Source organism: Mobula birostris, chromosome 24 (assembly GCF_030028105.1).
Source record: "Mobula birostris isolate sMobBir1 chromosome 24, sMobBir1.hap1, whole genome shotgun sequence".
Taxonomy (NCBI): domain Eukaryota; kingdom Metazoa; phylum Chordata; class Chondrichthyes; order Myliobatiformes; family Myliobatidae; genus Mobula; species Mobula birostris.
This window is the reverse complement of record NC_092393.1, coordinates 23766567-23788000: the sequence shown is the minus strand read 5'-3', so window position 1 is coordinate 23788000 and position 21434 is coordinate 23766567. Positions and strand designations below refer to the sequence as shown.

Below are 21434 nucleotides of genomic sequence, written 5' to 3'. Positions count from 1 at the left end.
TTCATCTGATGAAAAAAGATGACTATATTTGTTAAATATGATTTCCTCCTCTTAAAATCATTTTAACTGTACTTAATCATATTACACTTTCTTTAAAGCATTTTATAATTTTATTAATTCTGCATTCTGGAGTCTTGTTACTCATTTACTGTTGTATCTGTCCTGCTTGTATAGCAATGCTTTGTTTATGATTACTGTTCTTGCCAGACACAAAAGGTACATGTTTATCACATTCCCTGTAGTTCTTTTAGATACTAAGATTCATTTATTTTAACACACCTGACAAGCATGAGTCAGCAATAGCATTTAACTTTCAGATTTAAAGGTATTAAAAATATTTATTCCCAATTCCCTTTATAAAGCTATAAATTTAATGTTAAAGCATACACTGTCTATTTTGTATAGATATTAAACAAACTTTAAAAAGTACAAGATATTACTTTAGCAATGAACAATGGTTTGGATTTCAAAAATCAAGTCTTTCTCTTTTTATTTGTGACCTAAATTATGATTAAATCTTTTAGACCTTTCAGTAAGGTAAAATCTGTTTCTCACGAGCAACAAGCATTCCTACTGTGGCTTCAGATCCAATCACAGATGCAGGTTGGAGCATACTCTGCTTCTTGGCTTACCATTTTTGGTGGCTGGACAATCATTGCACCAGATATGACCTGGTTTTTCCAAATTGAGTAGTTTTGGGTAGGGTTCTCCAAATAGTCACTGGGAATCCTGAATTCCTTTATGGTTTTGCTTGATTTTGGTGCTATAAACTTTGGCCTTCCCCTCTATGTGGGCATTTCTTGAGATAGTCAACTATTACACCCTTCAGTTGACAATCTTGAAGCATGTGAGTCTTATTGCCCAGTCTGCAAAGCCTGCAAGCTTTAAACATAGTCTGCTTAGGCTGTAACCTGATTTTCTCTAAAAATGATCCGGTGGTGTCAAGTGCTTCAAAATATTTTTCCAAAATGTTAAAATTGTTCAGTGTTTTCCATCAACTTCTAGTACATCACTAGTTTTTAATTCCTATATTTAAAAAGTGCCATTGACAGAAACCTGATAAGCATGTATTTTTGTGTTTGGTGCCAGCAATGTGTTGTTACTCATGCACAAGATTAAACTTGCCACTAAAACTTTAGCATTGTTATCAACTCTTAAGAACTCAGTTACGAAGGTGACATCATCCAAAGCTTCTTTATTCAGAATGCTTTGCCGCTTGGACAAGAATCTATAGGTTCCCTTACTGTTGTCGGGGGAGTCAGGGTATCTGCTGTGGACCTGAAGACCCAGGATCTTTGGGCACAGAGCTTGAAAAAAGTGACGTAACGGACTTTTTAACATCGTAAACCAGCGAATTGTTATGTCTCCCTGCTCACTGGGAAAATGGAGACACCTTTTTCTCCCTTTTTGGGGAGAGAGAGAGAGAATCTGTAGTATGTTAAATGCCGGGTGTAATGAGAAGTCTTTGGGGTAACTAAGTCTGTGTCTTTGCTCACGCTTGAGTGCTTGGTGATGGTGCCAGTACTTGCTTTTCTTTTGCCAGTGGGGGGAGTGGGGGGTTCTTATGTTTATCTGTCGTTCATTCTTTGTGGCATTTCTCAGTTTTCGTGGATGTTTGCGAAGAAAAAGCATTTCCAGATGTATATTGTATACATTTCTCTAATATTAAATTGGACTTTTGAACTAAGTCACACTCCATTCTCATTTGTAAATGTAAAACTGTTAATTTCTTGTCTTTGGATCCAAATCCTGGAACTCTCCAGCCATCACCACTATGGAAGTTCATTCAGTGGAAGGATTGCATTGACTGAAGAAGGCAACTCATTAATGCCTTCTGCTGGACAGTTAGAGATGGATAATAAATGCTGGTCATTGTTCTCAAAAATTGAATAAATTGAAATGAAAATAATTAGTGCCCAGCTAACTTAAATAGTTACTGTCTGGCCAACTGTGTTGAAGGCCTTTTATAGATCAAGAATGCCAGGCTTACAGAAACCTGTACATAAGAATGAGGTCCCATTGATGTACTTCTGTATTTTCATTTCTACAAATAGCAAAACTAATTTGCTGTTCTACTTTTAGTAATTGTTCTTATCAGTCTGCTGTGCTTTGATTCTATGCATTATAATACAGTGGACACATGGTTACCATATTGAGTGATTTTTTGTTTTCTGCCTTAATTTGGATGAAATTGACCTACTGTAAATGCAACTATAAAATTGGAACCTGCTCATTATCTGGGATGATCTGTATCTGTTGCTCACAGCTTTCCTCTTGTAATAAACTTGTGAAAGGGATGTCATAATGAATTCCCTATCTGACTATCAAATAAAAATGAAAGATCTGTCATTTTTTCACTCAATTTAACTGAAATATCCGAAGTTAAAAAAAGTGTAGTTAAAATTTAAAAAGTGTAGTTAAAATTTAAAACAAAAACTTGTATCAACTGAAAAGTCCATGAGCCATGGTAAATTGGTAATAGGATTAGAGGAGATTTGAGTTGTTTGTTTTTCAACTGCGGAGAGGTTTTTTGTCTGCAACTCAGTCTGAAAAGTGATGGAGAAAGAAACGGTCATCAATACACACACAATACCTTGAGTGTATGAAAGCTAGTAACCGGATGATGCACATGGGAGTAACCACTTTTGGCTAAGTAGCTATCTTCAGTACTATAATTTTCTTTAATTCAGTGAGGAGAAAGCTTTAGAATATCTGGTGTATATAAGAGAAAAAACATCCTTCCCTTCATAGTGATTTTCTGCTTTTTGGTGGGCTGCAATCATCGAGAGCAGCCGCTTGATTGGCTGAAGGGGTGTAAGGTTTAAAAAGAGCTCAGGGCCTTCTGGAGCTTTTTGGTGAACTGCAATCATATTCTCTTAAGCACTTGGTAAAGGCCAATTTGTTTTTAATACAAGAAGTGAGGTGTAAATGGAGAGGGCAGTGTTAGAATGATCAGATTTTGATTACATAGTAAGAACTATGCTTGGGCAAGCAGAGTTTCCTGTAAGTTTATACTCTTTTTCTATTAGTACACAGCCAGTGTGGCGAGAATGGGTAGAATGGGTGCAGAGTTAGAGGTAGATTCATTCTTTGTGTGATTTGGCAATTTTGGGGGACCTGCTGTGCCCCACCCACCCACCCACCCACCCACCCACAAAAGAATAAGATGATCGGAGATACAGGGAGGTTGTCACCTCTAAGTTGCAACCAGAAGGTACTTGGGGGGCCTGGCAAGAGAGGGAAAGGGAACAGGCAGTCGGTACAGAGTAGCCCGTGGCCATTCCCCTCAATAATAAATATACTGCTTTGGATTCTGTTAGTGAGGTTGATTAACCAGTGGAAGACTCCATGACCTGGTCCCCAGCCCTGAAGTCTGACTCCATGGCTCAGAAGGAAAGTGGGGAAAGGGGAGTGCAATAGTGATGGGGGATTCCATAGTTGGGAATGGCTACAGGGCTACTCTGTACTGGCTGCCTGTTCCCTTTCCCTCTCTTGACAGGCTCCCAAGTAGCTTCTGCCTGCAACTTAGAGGTGACTACCTCCCTGCAGCTCCTATCATCTCCTCATTCTTTTGTTGGGGGGGGGTGCAGCTGGTACCCCAAAATTGCCAAATCTCACACAAAGAATGAATCTACCTCTAACTCTGCACCCATTCTCACCACACTAGCTATGTACTAATAGGAAAAGAGAAAATAAAATTACAAGAAACCATGCTTTCTCACTAAAGCCCAGCGAATGTTGCCTCTCAGGTGCCAGTATCTGGATGTCTTAGCTTGGCCCAATGGCATTCTAAAGGGGGAGGGTGAGCAGCCAGAAGTCGTGGTACATATTGGCACTGATGACATGGGTAGGAAAAAGGAAGGAGGTCCTGAATATAGAGAGTTAGGCAGTAAGCTAAAAAGCAAGTCCTCCTGGGTAATAATCTCCGGATTGTGTCATGTGCTAGTGAGGGTCTTAGGTCTCTAGGTCATTGGGATTTCTTCTGGGGAAGGTATGACCTGTACAAAAAGCAAAGGTTATACCTGAACCACAGGTGAACCAATATCCTTGGGGTCAGGTTTGCGAGAGCTGTTCTGGAGGGTTTAAACTAATTAATTTGGCAGGGGGATGGGAAACGGAGTGATGGAGCAGTTGGTGTACAATTAGATGCACCATGTCATGAGACTGAGGAAAGACAGGCAAATGATAGGACAAAATTGCAGTCAGTGGGACAAGTTAGTGTAACAGGGTGCCAAAAGCAAAAGTGGTAATGAGTACAGGACTGAAAGTGTTATATTTAACTGCACACAGTATACAGAATGAGGTAGATGATCTTGTGGTGCAGTTGGAGGTTGACATATGATGCTGTGGTCACCTGAGGCTGAAAGAAAGCCATAGTTGGGAGTTTAACATCCAAGGATACACATCGTATCGAAAGGATGGGTAATAGGGTGGGGTGGCTCTGCTGGTTGAAAAAAAAATGAAATTGTATCCTGAGAAGGGATGTAGAATCCTTGTACATTTGTGGATAGAATTAAGAAACTACAATGGTAAAAAGTTCCTATGGCAGTTACGTACCTGCCTTAATGGTAGCCAGGATGTGGGGTACAAATTACAGTGGGAAATGGAAAGGATGTAAAAAAGGCAATGTTGCAATAATCATGGGGAATTTCTATATGAAGATACATTGAGGAAAATCTGGTTGGTGCTGGATCCCAAGAGAATTTTTAGAATGACAATGAGATAGCTTTTTAAAACAGCTTTTGGTTGGACCTACTGGGGGAATGGCAATTCTGGATTGGGTGTTATGTATATGACCTAGATTTGGTTAGGAAGCTTAAGTTAAAGAAACCCTTTGGAGGCAGCGATCATAATATTAAAGGATTCGCCCTGTGGTTCGTGAAGGAGAAGATGATTAAATCGAATGTATTATAGTGGTGTAAAGGAATTCTAGAAGGGGCTGGCCGAAGTAGATTGGAAGGGGACACTGGCAGAGATGATGGCAGAACAGCAATGGCTGGTACTTATGCGGGAAATTCAGATGGCACAGGAAGTGTACGTCCCCAAGAAGAATGGAAAATTGCATATGTCACTCCACTCTTTAAGGGAGGAAGGCAGAAGAAAGGAAATTATAGGCCAGTTAGCCTGACTTCAGTGGTTGGGAAATGTTGGAGTCCATTATTAAGGATGTCTTGGGGTACTTGGAGGCACCTGATAAAATAGACCAAAGTCAGCATGATTTTTTTTTAAAGGGGAAACGTTGCCTAACAAATCTGTTTGAATTCTTTGAGGAAATAACAGGCAGGATAGACAAATAAGAGTACAGTATGTAGATGTTGTTTATATGGATTTTCAGAAGGCCTTTGACAAGGTGCCGTACGTGAGGCTGCTTAACAAGATGAGAGTCCATGGTATTATAGGAATGATTCTGGAATGGATAGAAGATTAGCTGACTGGCTGGAGGCAAAGAATGGGAATGAAGGGGGCCTTTTCTGATTGGCTGCCAATGACTAGTGGTGGGCCGCAGGGGTTGGTGTTGGGACCACTTCTTTTCACGTTGTATGTCAATGATTTGGATAAAGGAATTAATGGCTTGGTGGTCAAGTTTGCAAATGATACAAAGATAGGTGTAGGGGCAGGTAGTGTTGAGGGAGCAGCATGTCCGCAGAAGGACTTAGACAGGTGGAATATACAGGGAAGTGTATAGTCATGTACTTTGGCAGAAGGAATAAAGGTATGCAAAATTCTCTAAATGGGGAGAAAATTCAAAAATCAGAGGTTCAGAGGGACTTAGGAGTCCACGTGCAGGATTCCCTAAATGTTAATTTGTACGTTGAGTCAGTGGTAAGCAAAGCAAATGCAATGTTAGTAATTATTTCAAGAGGACTAGAGTACGATGCAAGATATAAAGTTACAAAACATTGGTCAGACCACATTTGGAGTATTGTAAGCAGTTTTGGGCCCCTTATCTAAAAAAAGATATGTTGGCATTGGAGAGGGTCCAGAGGAGGTTCACGAGAATGATCCCAGGAATGAAAGGGTTAAAGTATGAGAAGCATTTGATAGCTGTGGGCCTGTACTTGCTGGAGTTTGGAAGATTGAAGGGGATCTCATTGAAACCTGTTGCTTATTGAAAAGCCTTATAGAGTGGACTAGGTGAGCCTGGAAGAAATACAAGGTTGTCACTAGAGAACAGATGATGAGGAATTCTTTAGCCAGAGGCTGGTGAATCTGTGGACTTTATTGCCACACATGGCTGTGCAGGCCAAGTCATTGGGTAGGAGGTTGCCAGATTTTTGATTCATCAGGGCATTAAAGATTACAGGGAGAAGGCAGGAGAATGGGCTTGAGAGGGATAATTAATCGGCCATGATGGCATAGCGGAGCAGATTTGATGGACTGAATGACCTAACTCTGCTCCTGTGTCTTATAGTCTTGTGAAGTAAAAAGTTTTCAAAGTTATAGGTAATTGAGCCCCTTGTTTATATTAAAAATGGATTTAATTTGTCAACTGTGGACTTCTGGAGGAAAAGGGACACTAAATAATCTAATTATGCCAGTACTACTAAAAATACACTACTTAAAAATAACCCAATATTAAAGATGAGTAGAGGTATGGCTAACTGATCTGAAAAAAATAATTAAGCAACCCAATATTAAGGTGAAAACAGAATATAAAAAGTCAATGGAGTCGAATGCCAAGTATTGGAATGGTCAAAGCTGCAGGAATTTTAAAATTACAGATGAGATTAACAGTGGGGATGTTAGTGAGCTGGACATAGTTTATGAACCTTCATAATTTACACAGTGACCTATACTAAAATACAAGTTTAAGAAGCTTTAATGATATTCACTTGAATTGGCACAGTTGCTATTTTCTCACAAAACTTTGCATTATATTGCTCCTGCCAGTCATCATCATGCTATAAGTATTAATATACTAATTACAGAACGTAAAAGCAGCTCCACGAGCCATATTCACAATAGGATCATCATTGAGTATATTAACTCCTTCAAGGAGATTGAAATAGCAGCTGTAAGTGATACAAGGGGTAGGACAAGGAGCTATTATTTAATTATATGTGATCCGGCCTGACTGGTTTCATAGTGATAGTCATAGTCATACTTTATTGATCCCGAAGGAAATTTGGTTTCATTACAGTTGCACCAACCAAGAACAGAGTATAAATATAGCAATATAAAGCTATGAATAATTAAATAATAATATGTAAATTATGCCAGGAAATAAGTCCAGGACCAGCCTATTGGCTCAGGGTGTCTGACCCTCCAAGGGAGGAGTTGTAAAGTTTGATGGCCACAGGCAGGAATGACTTCCTATGACGTTCAGTGTTGCACCTCAGTGGAATGAGTCTCTGGCTGAATGTACTCCTGTGCCCAACCAGTACATTATGTAGTGGATGGGAGACATTGTCCAAGATGGCATGCAACTTGGACAGCATCCTCTTTTCAGACACCACTGTCAGAAAGTCCAGTTCCATCCCCACAACATCACTGGCCTTACGAATGAGTTTGTTGATTCTGTTGGTATCTGCTACTCTCAGCCTGCTGCCCCAGCACACAACAGCAAACATGATAGCACTGGCCACCACAGACTCGTAGAACATCCTCAGCATCGTCCGACAGGTGTTAAAGGACCTCAGTCTCCTCAGGAAATAGAGATGGCTCTGACCCTTCTTGCAGCCAGCCTCAGTGTTCTTTGACCAGTCCAGTTTATTGTCAATTTGTATCCCCAGGTATTTGTAATCCTCCACCATTTCCACGCTGACCCCCTGGATGGAAACAGGGGTCACCGGTGCCTTTCAATGACATTTAACTCATTTGCCTTGCTTTCGAAGCATTGTCAAGTGTGGTTACCTTGCATGCTGCCCCTCCTCCAAGTCATTAATATAGATTGTAAATAATGGAGTTCAAGAACTGATCCTTGGGGAACTCAACTAGTTACATCCTGCCTGAAAAAGTGATTTATTCTTTCTTTGAACCAGCCTTCAGTCTAAACTAACACACCTTCACCAGTGCAGTGAGCTCTTGTTTATCTGCTTTTTTAAAAAAAACAACACCTTGTTAAGTGCCTTCTGGAAGGTGTGAGATAGGTGTTCTTTCCGCTTAGTTTCCAGATATCCTCCTCACCTCTTCCAGCCCATCAGATCGTTCAGTTTATCTGGTACAGTCCAAAACTGAATCTGGTTCTTTTTAAATTAATACCACACCAGCATTGCTAATAAGCCATTAGTTGAAAATGTCTTCATGTCTTATCTTTCAAAAAAATATTGTTGCATACCAGTTATTATCGAAGTATGTATAATAATCCCCGAAAAAACATACACGGCAAACATCCAAAGTGCAAAAAAGTACAAGTCATGCAAATAAAGAAAAAAAGTAAACAAATATTACAGAGAATATGAGCTGCAGAGTTCCTGAAAGTGAGTCCAAAGATTACAGAGTCAGTTCAGCCGGAGGCAAGTAAAGTCATGCCAGGAGCCCAATAGCTGCAGGGCAACAACTGTTCCCAAACCTGGCAGGGTAGGTCCCAAGAGTCCTCTAGCTCCCACTGGATGGTAGCAATGATTAGAGAGGGAGACGGGTCAAACCTAGGCATACAGTGCTGAACACAGTTCATTTACCCCTCTTAGGGCCTCGACCCTTTAATCTGCCTTGACACTTTTTAAAATTGGTGCGGAATAATGGAGCTGAGAACAGCCTAAGGGTCTGTGGGGAGTTGGGCTTGCCGAAGCCTTTAGATCGTAAAATTGCTGATTTGTTTAGATAATTCATAATTACATTCCTTAAAGGGAAATTACAGGCTGCAGATTACAGTGTCCGTAGTTCCAAAGTATATCTGGTAGTTTTGTTGGCTACCCACAAAATGTCATTGTTTGTTGCAAGTGCCATTTTGCAAAACAAAAAGGCACAAATATATCTTCCTGCGCTATACTTACAGTCCATCATTAAAGGTGGTCTTGCACACACAAACAGAATGTGAGAGGAACAGAGCAGAGAGGGGCTCCATCTCACAAAAAAAATTTGAAGCTTCTTTCGGTGCTTAGAGACCAGAGATTGGTAATAAGTAGGGAGTAAAGCAGCAGGAAAAGCTATCTAAAGCTATATGCACGAGAACATCTAGATCCTTCTGTACCATGTTCATCTGCTGTCTTCTTCTATTTGGATCTACTTTCCCATTTCTTACACAAGTGCACATCCTCCCACTTAACCATTATTTCAGTATCAACCCTAGAACTCACTGATCATGGGTCGAACTCCAGACTCACCAAGCTGGGAAGGGTCACCAGCCTTTGTGCCTCCTGTCCACACAGATCTCCAATCCTGGGACTTGCTGACCTGGGGGGATTCACCAATTTGGGGTTCACCAACCCCCACCTGCAGGGGCTTCCTAACTTTGATCATTTGACCATGGGAATCACTGGTCTTTTTCCGTGGCACTTGCTGACCTAATGTCTATATTTGGTGGTTGCTGGCCTCCCTCCCTCCAATCCCTGTTGCTAATCCCCTAACACCCTGCGCTGTCCCAAAACCATCCATATGAACCTAAAAACGAGTAAGTCAACAGACATCACAGCATGGTGCCATCTTAACCAGAACCTTGCCGTCTCCTTCCTGCTTTTCCCACTATATTGTATAGTTGCAGTGAGTGATTCTTTATAATTACCATCAAAGTACTTTCACAGTAGCAAAGAGATGCTGAACAAGCTTCCCCAAACCCATGTTCAACTTGTATTCTTGATCTAGTGCTTTCAACCCGTCACTGTAATAACTGTATGTGAGATTCTCTTTTATAATACTGGGAATGCACTTTGTTTCAGCAAATTATTTCATGCTTTGCAATTTCTTTTTATCATTAGGGATACATCTGGACAAGGCAGGTTCTGTACCATTTTCCGTTCCTACTCTCGAGGAGCACAGGTAAGAAAAAACCCTAAGTAATTATTAAATTAAAACATGAATTATTCAGCAATTTCTGTCTCCAGAAGTAGGTCCAGAAGATGATCATTTTATTTGGTTTAAAAAAAACTTTTAGATATCTACATCATTCATTAGTAATGCATTATTCAGCTGGGAGGTAGAAGAGCAGCTAGTCATTTAAGAGTAAAAAGCCAATTAAAAAAAAAAGATGGTTATGCAAGTTCATAGAATAGCAATGACCTGCTGTGCAAGCCTTCTGCTAATACAGAGAGGAATAATTGTTTTCTTAGGAGTGAGAGAGAATATCAGCTGAATTGCTGTTCCTGACACTCAGACTTGATTAACTGAATAGTCCTCTTCCATGTTGTAACCGATCTGAAATTCTTTTAGAATGTCTTTGTTTTTATTTCATTTAGTAATGTATTTTATTTATTCAACATTGCAGGGTGTAATTTTGGTTTATGATATTACAAATCGTTGGTCATTTGATGGTATCGACAGGTGGATCAAGGAAATAGATGAGGTAAAGTGGATTTGAAAATCAGTGAATTTTGAATGACGATTATTAAGTTGAATGTTGAAGTGGTTCTATTTCATTGGAATTTCTGTGGTCTTACACAGAAAATATCTGATTTTTTTGTGTTACGGGCACATGCAAGTGCAGTGCTGTAGTTGAGCTAATTCAGGGCTGTGTTAGTAAAATTACGTCACTAAAAGATTTGGAATTCATAAATTGAAAGATTAGCTAAAAGTTAAGGAAGATGCTGAAAATTAAGATTTTGTAGTTGGTAATTTATAATTAGTCAAAGTCAAGTTTATTGTCAAATGCACAGGTGCAATGCAAAACTTATGTCAGCAGCATCACAGGCACAGCATTCACAACAAACTACAAATATAAATGAAACTCCTTTTTGCCTGGCATCTGGGAGATGGGGCTCGTCAGCCCCTCGCTAATGGCCACTGGACTCTGTGGGGAAAAAAACCACCATTCTCACTCCCTGCATCTAGGGTCAATATGACTTGGGTCCCACCAAACCCGGGAAGTTGGGAGGTCTTGCCCGCCCAAACCCCGATCTGTGTAATTTACTGTCCCTCATGCATTCGCCCGTTGACAAGAAATAACAGACCATACACTGCATACAATTATAAAGGAAGTATATTTACAAATTTCAGCTTTATCAAATAGTTAATAGGAGAAAGAGCTCATTACAGTTAACCCACTCCAATTGTGCACATACATTGGAACTCATCTTGAAGTTGTCTTTAACACGTGCTGGAAGTGAAAGCCCACACCAACCTTCCGAATGTCGCTCGAAATCCATCTCGAAAAAGCAGGTTCCCCCGCAGGAGTATTGGTCTTTCCTTCTTGAAGACTTTCATCTGCGCAAAGCACCTTGAGCAACAGGGACAGCATCCTCAGCCATCTTCTCTCCTGTCTTCCCCCAGCTCCTGCCAAAAAGACCTTGACTCACACCAGTGAGTGTCACAAAAACCTGTCTGCCTAGCATTCACTAGAACCTTTTCCCAATTCCACAAGCCTGATTGGCTAACACAACATTCCTATTTTGACCAACATAGCTCCTTATCTTTAGCTCAAACCCAAAAAAGCGAAAAGCAAAACAGACTGCTCTTACTGAAAAGAAACTGCTAAACTGAAATACCTACAGCATAGCAGTAAAAATCTTAGCCAGGCATTACACTTTTTTTTAAACAAGAAAACACAATTAGAACAAAAAGTAAAGTTAGTGCAAAGTGATCAAGGTAATCAGTGTTGCCAAGTTATAGTTTATTTGTTGTACTTAGAAAATTGCCATTAGTAGGTTACTGCACTGATTGTCTTCGTCAGGTAGGGGCAGAGTAGACTTCTTGCTGGTTGAGCATCACTACGTTCTCAGCTTTGATACAGAAAACAATCAGTGGGGAATAGGATCCTTTTACACAGAGGAACTAGCTTTGCTGATAACCTCTTTAGAAAGTAGTCACATTGCTATGTCAAAAAGAATTGTATTTGATAGTTAAGATTTAAAAACAAGTTTTCATTCTCAAATGTGGTATGCCAAGACAGAACCTAATCTATCTTTACTTCTGATAGCCTTTGTTACACCAGATTCAAATTAATTATCTGTGCTTGTCACATAGTGTACTGACCTGCTGAATGACTGCGAAAAGCACTTTATGCTTGAAAGTGTTCCAGCTGCATTTGTTTATATTTGATGGAGACTTTAGGGGCCTTGTTAGTTTCTCAAATTGCCAAAACAAAAGATTGATTGAAATTATTTATCCATAATGTATTCAATAGGATACAATGAACACCAACAAAAAGGGAAATAAAACAATGCACTGAATAGCTCAATGAATGTCCAGACATCCATAATAAATAATACATTTTGCTTGTAGTTTTGTAATCCTTTACATTTGCAATTTCTGCATTTAATTTGTAGATGGTTTTCAAAGTGTATTATGATAATTTAATACAGAAGTAGAATATCTTTAAAATCTTAAACCCAATTCCCCTACTTATAAATTAAGGGAAGAGTTAGAATAATCTTAAATGCTTGGATTCCAGTTATAACAGACTGCAAATATTATTGCACATCTTTGAATCTTATTCTCAATTCTTGCTTTCTGATACAACCCAACTGGTTCACATAGAAAAATTGTGTTATTCCACAGGAGCACTTTACAAAGAATGTTACCATTCTGCTGCGTTTAGATGGAAAATTTGTCTAGAGATTCAGAAATTTGTATGGTTTTATAATTGCATGAACCTTTAATAGTTTAAGAATTGTTGCTGGATGAATCAATAATGATTAAAGTCCTACATCTTAATCAAAATACCCCTTCAGTATTTCTGTAACAACTGTCCAATTGTTTTGCACTAACAAAGTTGCCTCTGTTCCACAAGCAATTGTGATAGCTTTATTATGGTCATGATTCTGATTAAAGGAGTCAGTGTAGTAAATAAATTGATACATTTTCAACTGCTTATGAGGGAAAGAAGGTACATAGAGATCATTCTGCGTAGATGAATTGAAATGGCTTTGGTGTCCTTCCATAGGCAGGCTAATTTGATCCATTCATAAACATTGAATGGAAAATAATTAATTTTCTATGACTAGATGTGAATTAGATTATTATACTGGTGAGGCATAAGTTTATCTGTATCTGGTGATATTAAAATTTGAGTAAAAGATTAGTTTTTTCCCCTGTATTACGTACAAGGATTCTTCACTCTGCCACCCCCAGTAAATGATAGACATAGATAAAAAGACAATTAGTAAACATCAAAATGCATTAATCGTTTCCAGAGCTATTAGTTCATTGATGTTATGGAAGAGTAGACAAAAATAAATGACCGAGAAAGGTTTGGGGATTTCCAGACAAGCACATTAAGATTTTAGCAGAAGAATAGATAGTATAATTATTTCAATTGGATTCCCAATGTAAATGGGCTCACTGTGGAAAACTGTCCTAGTTTGTCACCAAAATTGACACATTTAACAGCTAATTGCAAATTAGAAACATGTTCCCAATGAACTAAACCCATGGAGAAATAACAGCAATATTTTGTGATGAGCTTAGAACCCGCATCCCACCTGTACCAAAACAATAAATTTCTCCATGTTTGCGGGATATACAATATAATGCAATTAGACTTTATGATTTGAACTTATTGACTGAGTGAGGCAACAGTATTTCATGCTGTGTGCACCAATATTTATAAAACAGTACATTCAGATAACCATGAACAAAACCACAGATATCCATTTCTTAATAAAATATTAGTCAAATTCTCCTATTGTTTCTTGAATATGTCAGCCTCCCATAAGTAAACAGTAGTGTGAAGTTCAATTAGTTCACTTGAAAAAAATTATACATTTCTTTTGGGTACAAATTCCCCAATAATCTTAGTGTTTTCCACAGCTAATTTATTACATTACTATTTTAATCAAGTTAACATTTAATAAACTTATCCATCTCAAGATCTGAAATAGAAACAAAAAATTCTGGAAATGCCAAGCAGGTTGGACTTAGAGAGAAAAACATAATTGATACTTCAGTCCAATTTTTTAAAATCAAAACTTAGTTCACTTACCTGAAATTTTAAGTCCTGTTTTCTTGCCATAAAAACTGACCTGCTTTACTGCATTTTCTGCTTTTATTTCAAATTCCGAACATTTTTTCACATTTTGATTTTAGCTCAAGATCTTAGTATTCATCAAAAAAAGAAAACAAATGCAAAAGCAGAGCATGTCCACTGTAATTACTTTTCTATTTTCTCACTCAGCATGCTCCAGGTGTGCCCAAGATCCTGGTTGGAAATCGCCTTCACTTGGCTTTTAAGCGACAGGTGTCTACAGATCAGGCGCAGGGTTATGCAGAACGGCAAGGCATGACATTCTTTGAAGTCAGCCCATTGTGCAATTTTAATATAATTGAATCATTCACAGAACTGGCTCGGATTGTGCTAATGAGGCATGGAATGGACAGGCTTTGGAGACCAAACAGAGGTGGGATTTTTACTGCTTAAATGCTCTTAAGATGGAGAAATTATTTTTCCTCACAAATTGCAAGATCTGCAGGGATGGTTTTGAAACAGTGTTTTAAAATTACAAAAATGTTGTAATTTAAAGCTTTGTATTTCTGTTTATGGACTCTCCTAGTACAAAACAGGAAAGCAAGTACTTGTTTGTGCTTGTCTTCCTGTCATTGAGTCATTTTCCCTGCTTTGTATTGAAGTGGAAATTGAATCCTATTGACTTGGATTAATTTTTTTTAAACCTCATATCCATTACCAAAAATGAATATTTTCACTTCTGCAGCATCACTGGCTTTCTTCTTTCTTGATCCCACAGCCGCCTTCATTCCCTGTAGACCAGAAATCTCCATTTTTGACTTGATTATTTGTCACCAAGACCTGTTCAAAGATCATCCACTCCCACCCTGCAGCTTACCTTCCTATGCCAAGTCCTGTTTTGAAATTGCGCCGAATCAATTGTATATCAGAGAGTTTCTTTAGCCAGTGAAGCATTTTTGACAGTTAGGACTGCTGCATTGCACCTACTTAAAACTGCAATACATCTTCCATCAAAAGCTTTACCCTGAAGCTTCCATTACCCTCTCAGCTGCTGTTACAGGATAGTCTTAGAAAGCAAAGCTGCTTTTTTTTTTCCACGATTCACTCTTTTTATGTTGTTCCATTCATCAACAAATTGATGATTTTATGAACTTCCTTATTGCTAAAATCAAGATCATCTTTCAAAGCGCCTTCATTACAGTATTATCACCCACTACCCCTAGTCCTCAAATTGTGCTGAATTGACCATGAACCAAAATATTTTGCTGCCAATTAAGTGACTTGGGACCTAGGAATTGTTTTAATGACACCTTTGAGCATATCTGGCCCGCAAGGTTAGTCTTCAGTTATTTTGACCAAATACCACACATAAAAAGCATAGAAACAATGTTATTTCCTTTAATCCTATCATAGTTTACCTTTGCAAACTATCTCCGAACCCCATTTTCTGTCTGAAATCATTGAATGTAATTGCTCCTCTAAAGCAAGTCCCAATTTTCTCTGTAGAATGAATAGTGATTCCCAAATCATTGTACTTCAGATTATGGTTTTGCTTTTGAATTTAAGCTAATCCATAAATGACATAATCAATGATGTGGTCATGGGGCATCTGCTTCTCATCCTCTGAGTTTTTCCAGCACTTTCCATTTTTATCCCCAATTCTTAGCTCTGGCTTAATGTTGTTTTCTTCAACTCATTGAAGGTGCTGTGTTGAATAGAAAAAGAATGCATTATGTTAGGTTGTTTCTATCACAGCAGTTGTAAATGTCAATGACACCAGGGAGTGGGGCAGTGCATAGCCTGCTATTTACATCAGCAGCACTGAGGTCTACTGCCTTAAGAGGCTGAAAAAATTTGGTGCATCCCCTCTGACCCTCACCACTTTTAATCGCTGCTTAGTATGGAAACTGGTGTGCTTGAAACAGCAAGAAACTGCTGAGAGTTCTGAACAAAATATCATGGAACCTACCCACACCAGATGTTCTCTATTCTTCTCTCTCCCATTGGGCAAAAGATACAAAACCTGAAAGGCTCAAGGATTGTAAGACGATTAATCTACCTGGAGTTAGACAAGATGGGCTCTAGACTTCGTTTACCTCATTAGGGTTCTGCACCTTATTGTCTCCCTGTGCTTTCTTTGTAGCTGTAATTTATTCTGCATTTTGTTATTGCTTTTCCTTTGTACAAGCTAAATGCACTGTTGTAATGAAGTGTTCCGTATGGGTGGTGTGCAGAAATGTTTTTCACTTTACCATGAGACCCTAAGATATAGGAGCAGACGTAGGCCATTCGGCCCATTGAGTCCACTCTGCCATTCAAGCTTTCTCCCCTTGCTGGTGAAGAAAAAGGCCCAGCGCCATTTTGGGGCTGGCCTCTCTGCCGACGCTCACACCATTTTGTGAGCCAGTTCGCCTGCGTAGAAAGTGGGTCACCACAGTATCCTTATTTATCATATTACAGCCTTCACAGTTCACCGGTTTATTATTCCCTGTATTTGTTTGCTTGATAGCCTTTTTTCCAGCAAATGCTTTCACTACCTCTACATAACTGATCCCTTGAGTTACTTTTATATATTGTATCTCAGCTTCTTTCTTGCTAATAATGTACCCTTGATAAGCTGCACTGTGTTCCTCACCACAACTGCAGCATTTCAGCCTGGCTCTCGCCTCACATTTCCCATATTCATGTTCTCCAGCGCATCTTCCACATCTTTGTTTCCCTCTGCAGACCGCTGCAATATGCCCAAATTTCTGACATTTAAAGCATCTTAAAGGCAGTGGTATATATATTCTGATCTCATAACACATACCCTAAATAAACTTTAGTCAGCAATCTCTCTTCATCAGAGTTGATCATAACCGATAAACTATCACACTTCTTCCCATTTCTGGTAACTTTCAAACATTTGGCCTCAATAATTTTTGCTTCTTTTATGTTCTGCTTCATCTCATCCATAGTAACTTTTGTTGGTATCCCTGAAGTAACTCCTCTAGTCTACTTTCTATTGTTGGGTATTGAGCAATGTACTTTTTTGCCATCTATTTTATTTAATCTTATCACTTTGCCTTGTTGAGCACTATCCCAACAAATCCCGACTCCTCATACCTCTATTTCCTTTCCTCACTCTCTTCACTCCATTCCTCCATCTCAAACTCACTTTCACTATCCGTCGACCTGCTCATCCTACAGGATATTTTCATCATCAACTCAGCAATTGCAGCCTCCGTGCTCTTTTCCAACTCCACAGTTCCGTCCTAACCACCAGCCAGCCACTCAACTCCCACAACTCCTGTCCACAGCAACTCCAACTCAGCCAATTGGCTGTTCCAGATACAGGTGTATTTTTACTGCAATCAATTGAAACACCTTGATTGCACACAGGTGATCTCTATTTAACTAATTACATAACTTCTAAAACCAATTGGCTGCACCAGTGATGATTTGGTGTGTCATATTAAAGACAAGTGAATACTTATGCAATCAATTAATTTGTGTTTTATATTTGTAATTAATTTAGATCATTTTGTAGAGATTTGTTTTCACTTTGACACAAAAGAGTCGTTTTCTGTTGATCAGTGTCAAAAAAGCCAAATTAAATCCATTGTGATTCAATGTACTAAAACAATAAAACATGAAAACTGGCGGGGGGGGGGATACTTAGGCACTGTACTGGATAAAGAATGTTGTGCCAATAGCTATGTTGTCAAACTTTCCAAATGACAGACTTAAAATCTGGTCTACAAGATGGGAAATATCACATAGAAACATACATTAGACTTACGCCATCTGTTTTATGTTATGAAGATCTGCAGACTCTACTCCTACTTTTACAGCAATTTTACATTTTGCCCTTTGCAATTTTCCTCTCAGCTCTCCGTATGAGAATTATCCTCATGTTTTTTTTCTCCAATTACAGAGTAATTGTAGATATTTCTACAGAAATACAGATTGAATCCATGTTCATGGGTTGCATTCTGTATTTTAAAAAAACATAGCAGGGTTTGTGGGCCTATTACTTGAAGAATTTGTGTTAAATGGAATTTATAGTAAGTGCTGCTGCGGCATAACACAATTATAATGAAGCATTATCAGCTAATAATTTTATCTTTGCTTTATTCCTTTATCAGCAATTCTTTAATAAATTATTTGTATTTGAATAATTTAGTAAATTTTGCTAATCAGCACCGCGAATTATTCTAGAGACTCCTTGTAACAATTCTTGAATAAATAATTTTGCGTTATTTCTTTACAGTGTTAAGCCTGCAGGATCTGTGCTGCCGAGCCATTGTTTCCTGTACACCTGTGCATCTGGTGGACAAACTTCCCCTTCCTGTTGCCTTAAAGAGTCACCTTAAGTCTTTCTCAATGGCAAATGGACTGAATGCCAGGATGATGCATGGGCGTTCCTACTCTCTCACTGCTAATGGCAGCAAACATAACAGCTTGAAGAAGTCTAAGATCATTCGTCCTTCTCACAGCCCAATACAGAGTTGCACTCGAAACAGCTGCAAAATATCTTAGTTTCAATGCTATAATCTGTCTATGAAAAAGAAAACTGAAATGTGATCACCATGTACAGTATGCAGCTTGATGAGCTGTCTGATGTTCCTGTTTTTTAAAAAACTGCTTCCAAACTGTATTTGTAAAGGGTCCATCAGTTGTTGAGTTGGAGTTTGCACATGGGAAGAAATGATGCTGCTAGTTAAACAGTAATAGATTACAGGGACCTCTGATTCTTGTGAGTGTTCAATTGAAGTAGAAATGATCATGTGGTTTACAACAGTTTGGTCTCAAAAAGAAAATAGTGTTTGTTCATTTCAGTGTGAACCAAGCAGTTCAATTGTCTCAAATTGCAACAGATTATTTTGGAGGAATTAAGTATGTAAAATGCTGATGTGTGCTGGAATTTGAATTACAATGTACACTATGTGTTGTTTAAAATATTTTTAAGTATTACAGTCAGAATATAGATCTCAATGACAGTTTAAGGATCAGTTTTTAGGAATATGGTTTGCCTTGACAACTTGCAGGCACCTATAAATTAACTGGCAAAAATGTAAAATTAATATGCTGATAAAACTTTTGAAATTTGCTATGTTAATCCATTTCAATTGCTCTGGTGGTTGTTACTATTGTAGGTTAATAATACTCCAATGGTTTGTAAATATAATTTTCCTTGTGGGACTATAGTTTGTTTTTGTACAGAAACAAAAATGTTTTGAAGTACAGTACAAAGGGAATAGAAGTGCCAAAGGTGTTCTTGGTAGAAATATTAAGTGTTGGTATTGGAGAAATGGGATGTAGGTGCAATGGCAACAAAGCTTTCTGCATTAATTATCCATAATGTTTTATAGTTAAAACACTCCAGATGGAGTAGGGTAAACAGGAAACATCCTTCTGGGCAGAAATGTACTTTATAATTATTTTAAATGTGATAGTTTTGTAAAAATAGACATATTTGCCTGGGACACCCTTTATTTCAATGTGCTCTTGGCTGTTTTACAGCCTGAGCTATTGTTGCGTATAAGGTTTCATAAAGATAATGCTTCAATTTAAAAGAGCATAGATGCAGTTTCTTTAAATACCTATATCTTACAAAATGCAGGAAGATTTCAGGAATGAAATAATTGCCCACCAGTCATATCACTGTTCTTCAAACATAGCATCTACATTTCCATTTCCATTCTGGGTCTTAACTGATATAGTGGATTTCGGCTAATCGGGGCAGCCATTTATTTGGGACAACTCTTAAAGAGCAAAAATGAATAGAGAAAATAGACTGGATTAATTTTGTTTTTTTGGGACACTACGCTGCTTAATTGGGATAGGAGACTGTTGCTGAATAGTTTCTAACTAGAGTCAGTCACATCCACTTGTGTGGTTGTTAGACACTACACCGTGCAGGGGGCGAAGTTTTTAAAATAGTGTCAGTAGCACCTGCTTGTGTTATGTTATCCATTTGGGCTGACAAAAAGCAATATTATTTTGACTTGCTGTTTTTCTCCCTGTGGTTTCAAGCATTCAGGCTTGGGGGTGCCAGAAACAGCTGGGAGTAAAATGAAACAATTTCCCTATTTCAACAAGCTATGAACTATAAAAAATTTGAAGGAATTAACAATCATCTTGAAAGTTACAATGAAAATTAAGATTTGGGGGATGTAATTGTCTAAAGTATTGTGTCAAAACACTAAGGCATAAAATTTGAAGACAAGAAAAGTGATGAAGTTGACACATCTGAACTTCAGCTAGTGACTACACAAAACGTCAGCAAATATATTGTTGGGTTATGACACTACTTCATATAGGAGGGCATTGAAGGCCGTCCATTGTCCGTACTTGTTGTCTGCACTGATTTTATTCATTCACAGTCAATCAAAAGAAAACAGCAGCTTACATTGGATGAATTCCTTTTAACTAATTAGGAACTAATACAGTTTTATAGTACTGTAGTGTTCTAATTTGTTCTGCATTTAATTTAAATATATAATTTGTTACTCAGTTAAATGGTAGTTTGTCTCTTTTATACCTTTTTAATTATTTCCATGAAACTTCAGCTAATTGGAGCAGCTGCTTAATTGGGCCAAAATGTACTGGTCCCAATGTGTCTCAATTAACCAGAATCCACTATATTTTGCCTCAATGGTCTCAGTAGACAAAATTTGTTTTTAATCAAGTGCCAAAACAGGAGGAAAGGGTTTGCTAGGATCAGTCACAGCTACAGAAGTGTGCTTGAAGTCAGTTTTTTTGAAATATATTGATGTTGACAATAGTTGTGGAAAATCGCAATCATCCCATCTTCCACTCTGATGTCTGTTGCTGGTTGAAGGGAGAAATATTTTTCATGATTATCTGTACAAGGTAATTGTGTCAATTAAAGTGAAAATAATTCTTTTAAGTTAAAACACATTACTGCAACTTTTTTAATGTACAAGGTATTTTGCATTAATTTGAAATAAAGATGTATGTACTGATATGAATTTCTGTCCAAAGTCAGTTTTCTACCATTTTAGCAATTTAGCCACCAAATATAAGCATTAAAGGCAATGATAGCAAAATGCATGCTTTTCAGCACTTACAGTAATTAGTGTTGTATATAGCAACAAATGGCTCATAAACTTTTGAATATAATACACATCTTTCTAAATTATATGATGTTGAAAATACAGCACTGAGACGGGTAAATTGGCACACAAATTCTGTTTTGGTATACCACTTAAATCTCCTCTTGCCCTTTGTCATTTGTATATCACTGTAACTACTCCATTCTAACTTTTCTGCTTGTCCAAAAATTTCTAAAGCACATCAACTTTAGTCATTTCAGCTTCCCCCTTTGGCAATGACTTTAACATTCTCATCACTCTTTACACAAACCTGTTTCTTCTAAGTTTCTTGTTGGTTATATCATCTCTATTTATTGTCATTCCCATATGGAAATATC

The 21434-nt window shown here is 38.1% G+C and overlaps 1 protein-coding gene across 1 annotated transcript in view; it reads left to right on the top strand.

Moving 5' to 3' along the window:
• Nucleotides 1-20958, top strand: part of LOC140187422 (ras-related protein Rab-40B) — a 62358-nt gene extending 41400 nt beyond the window's left edge. The window contains exons 3-6 of the mRNA XM_072242741.1: nucleotides 9858-9918; nucleotides 10364-10441; nucleotides 14207-14429; nucleotides 18249-20958. Coding sequence (XP_072098842.1) covers nucleotides 9858-9918; nucleotides 10364-10441; nucleotides 14207-14429; nucleotides 18249-18517 — 631 coding nt within the window. The 3' untranslated portion in view covers nucleotides 18518-20958. The remainder of the gene's footprint in view (nucleotides 1-9857; nucleotides 9919-10363; nucleotides 10442-14206; nucleotides 14430-18248) is intronic.
• The last annotated feature ends 476 nt before the right edge of the window (nucleotides 20959-21434 follow it).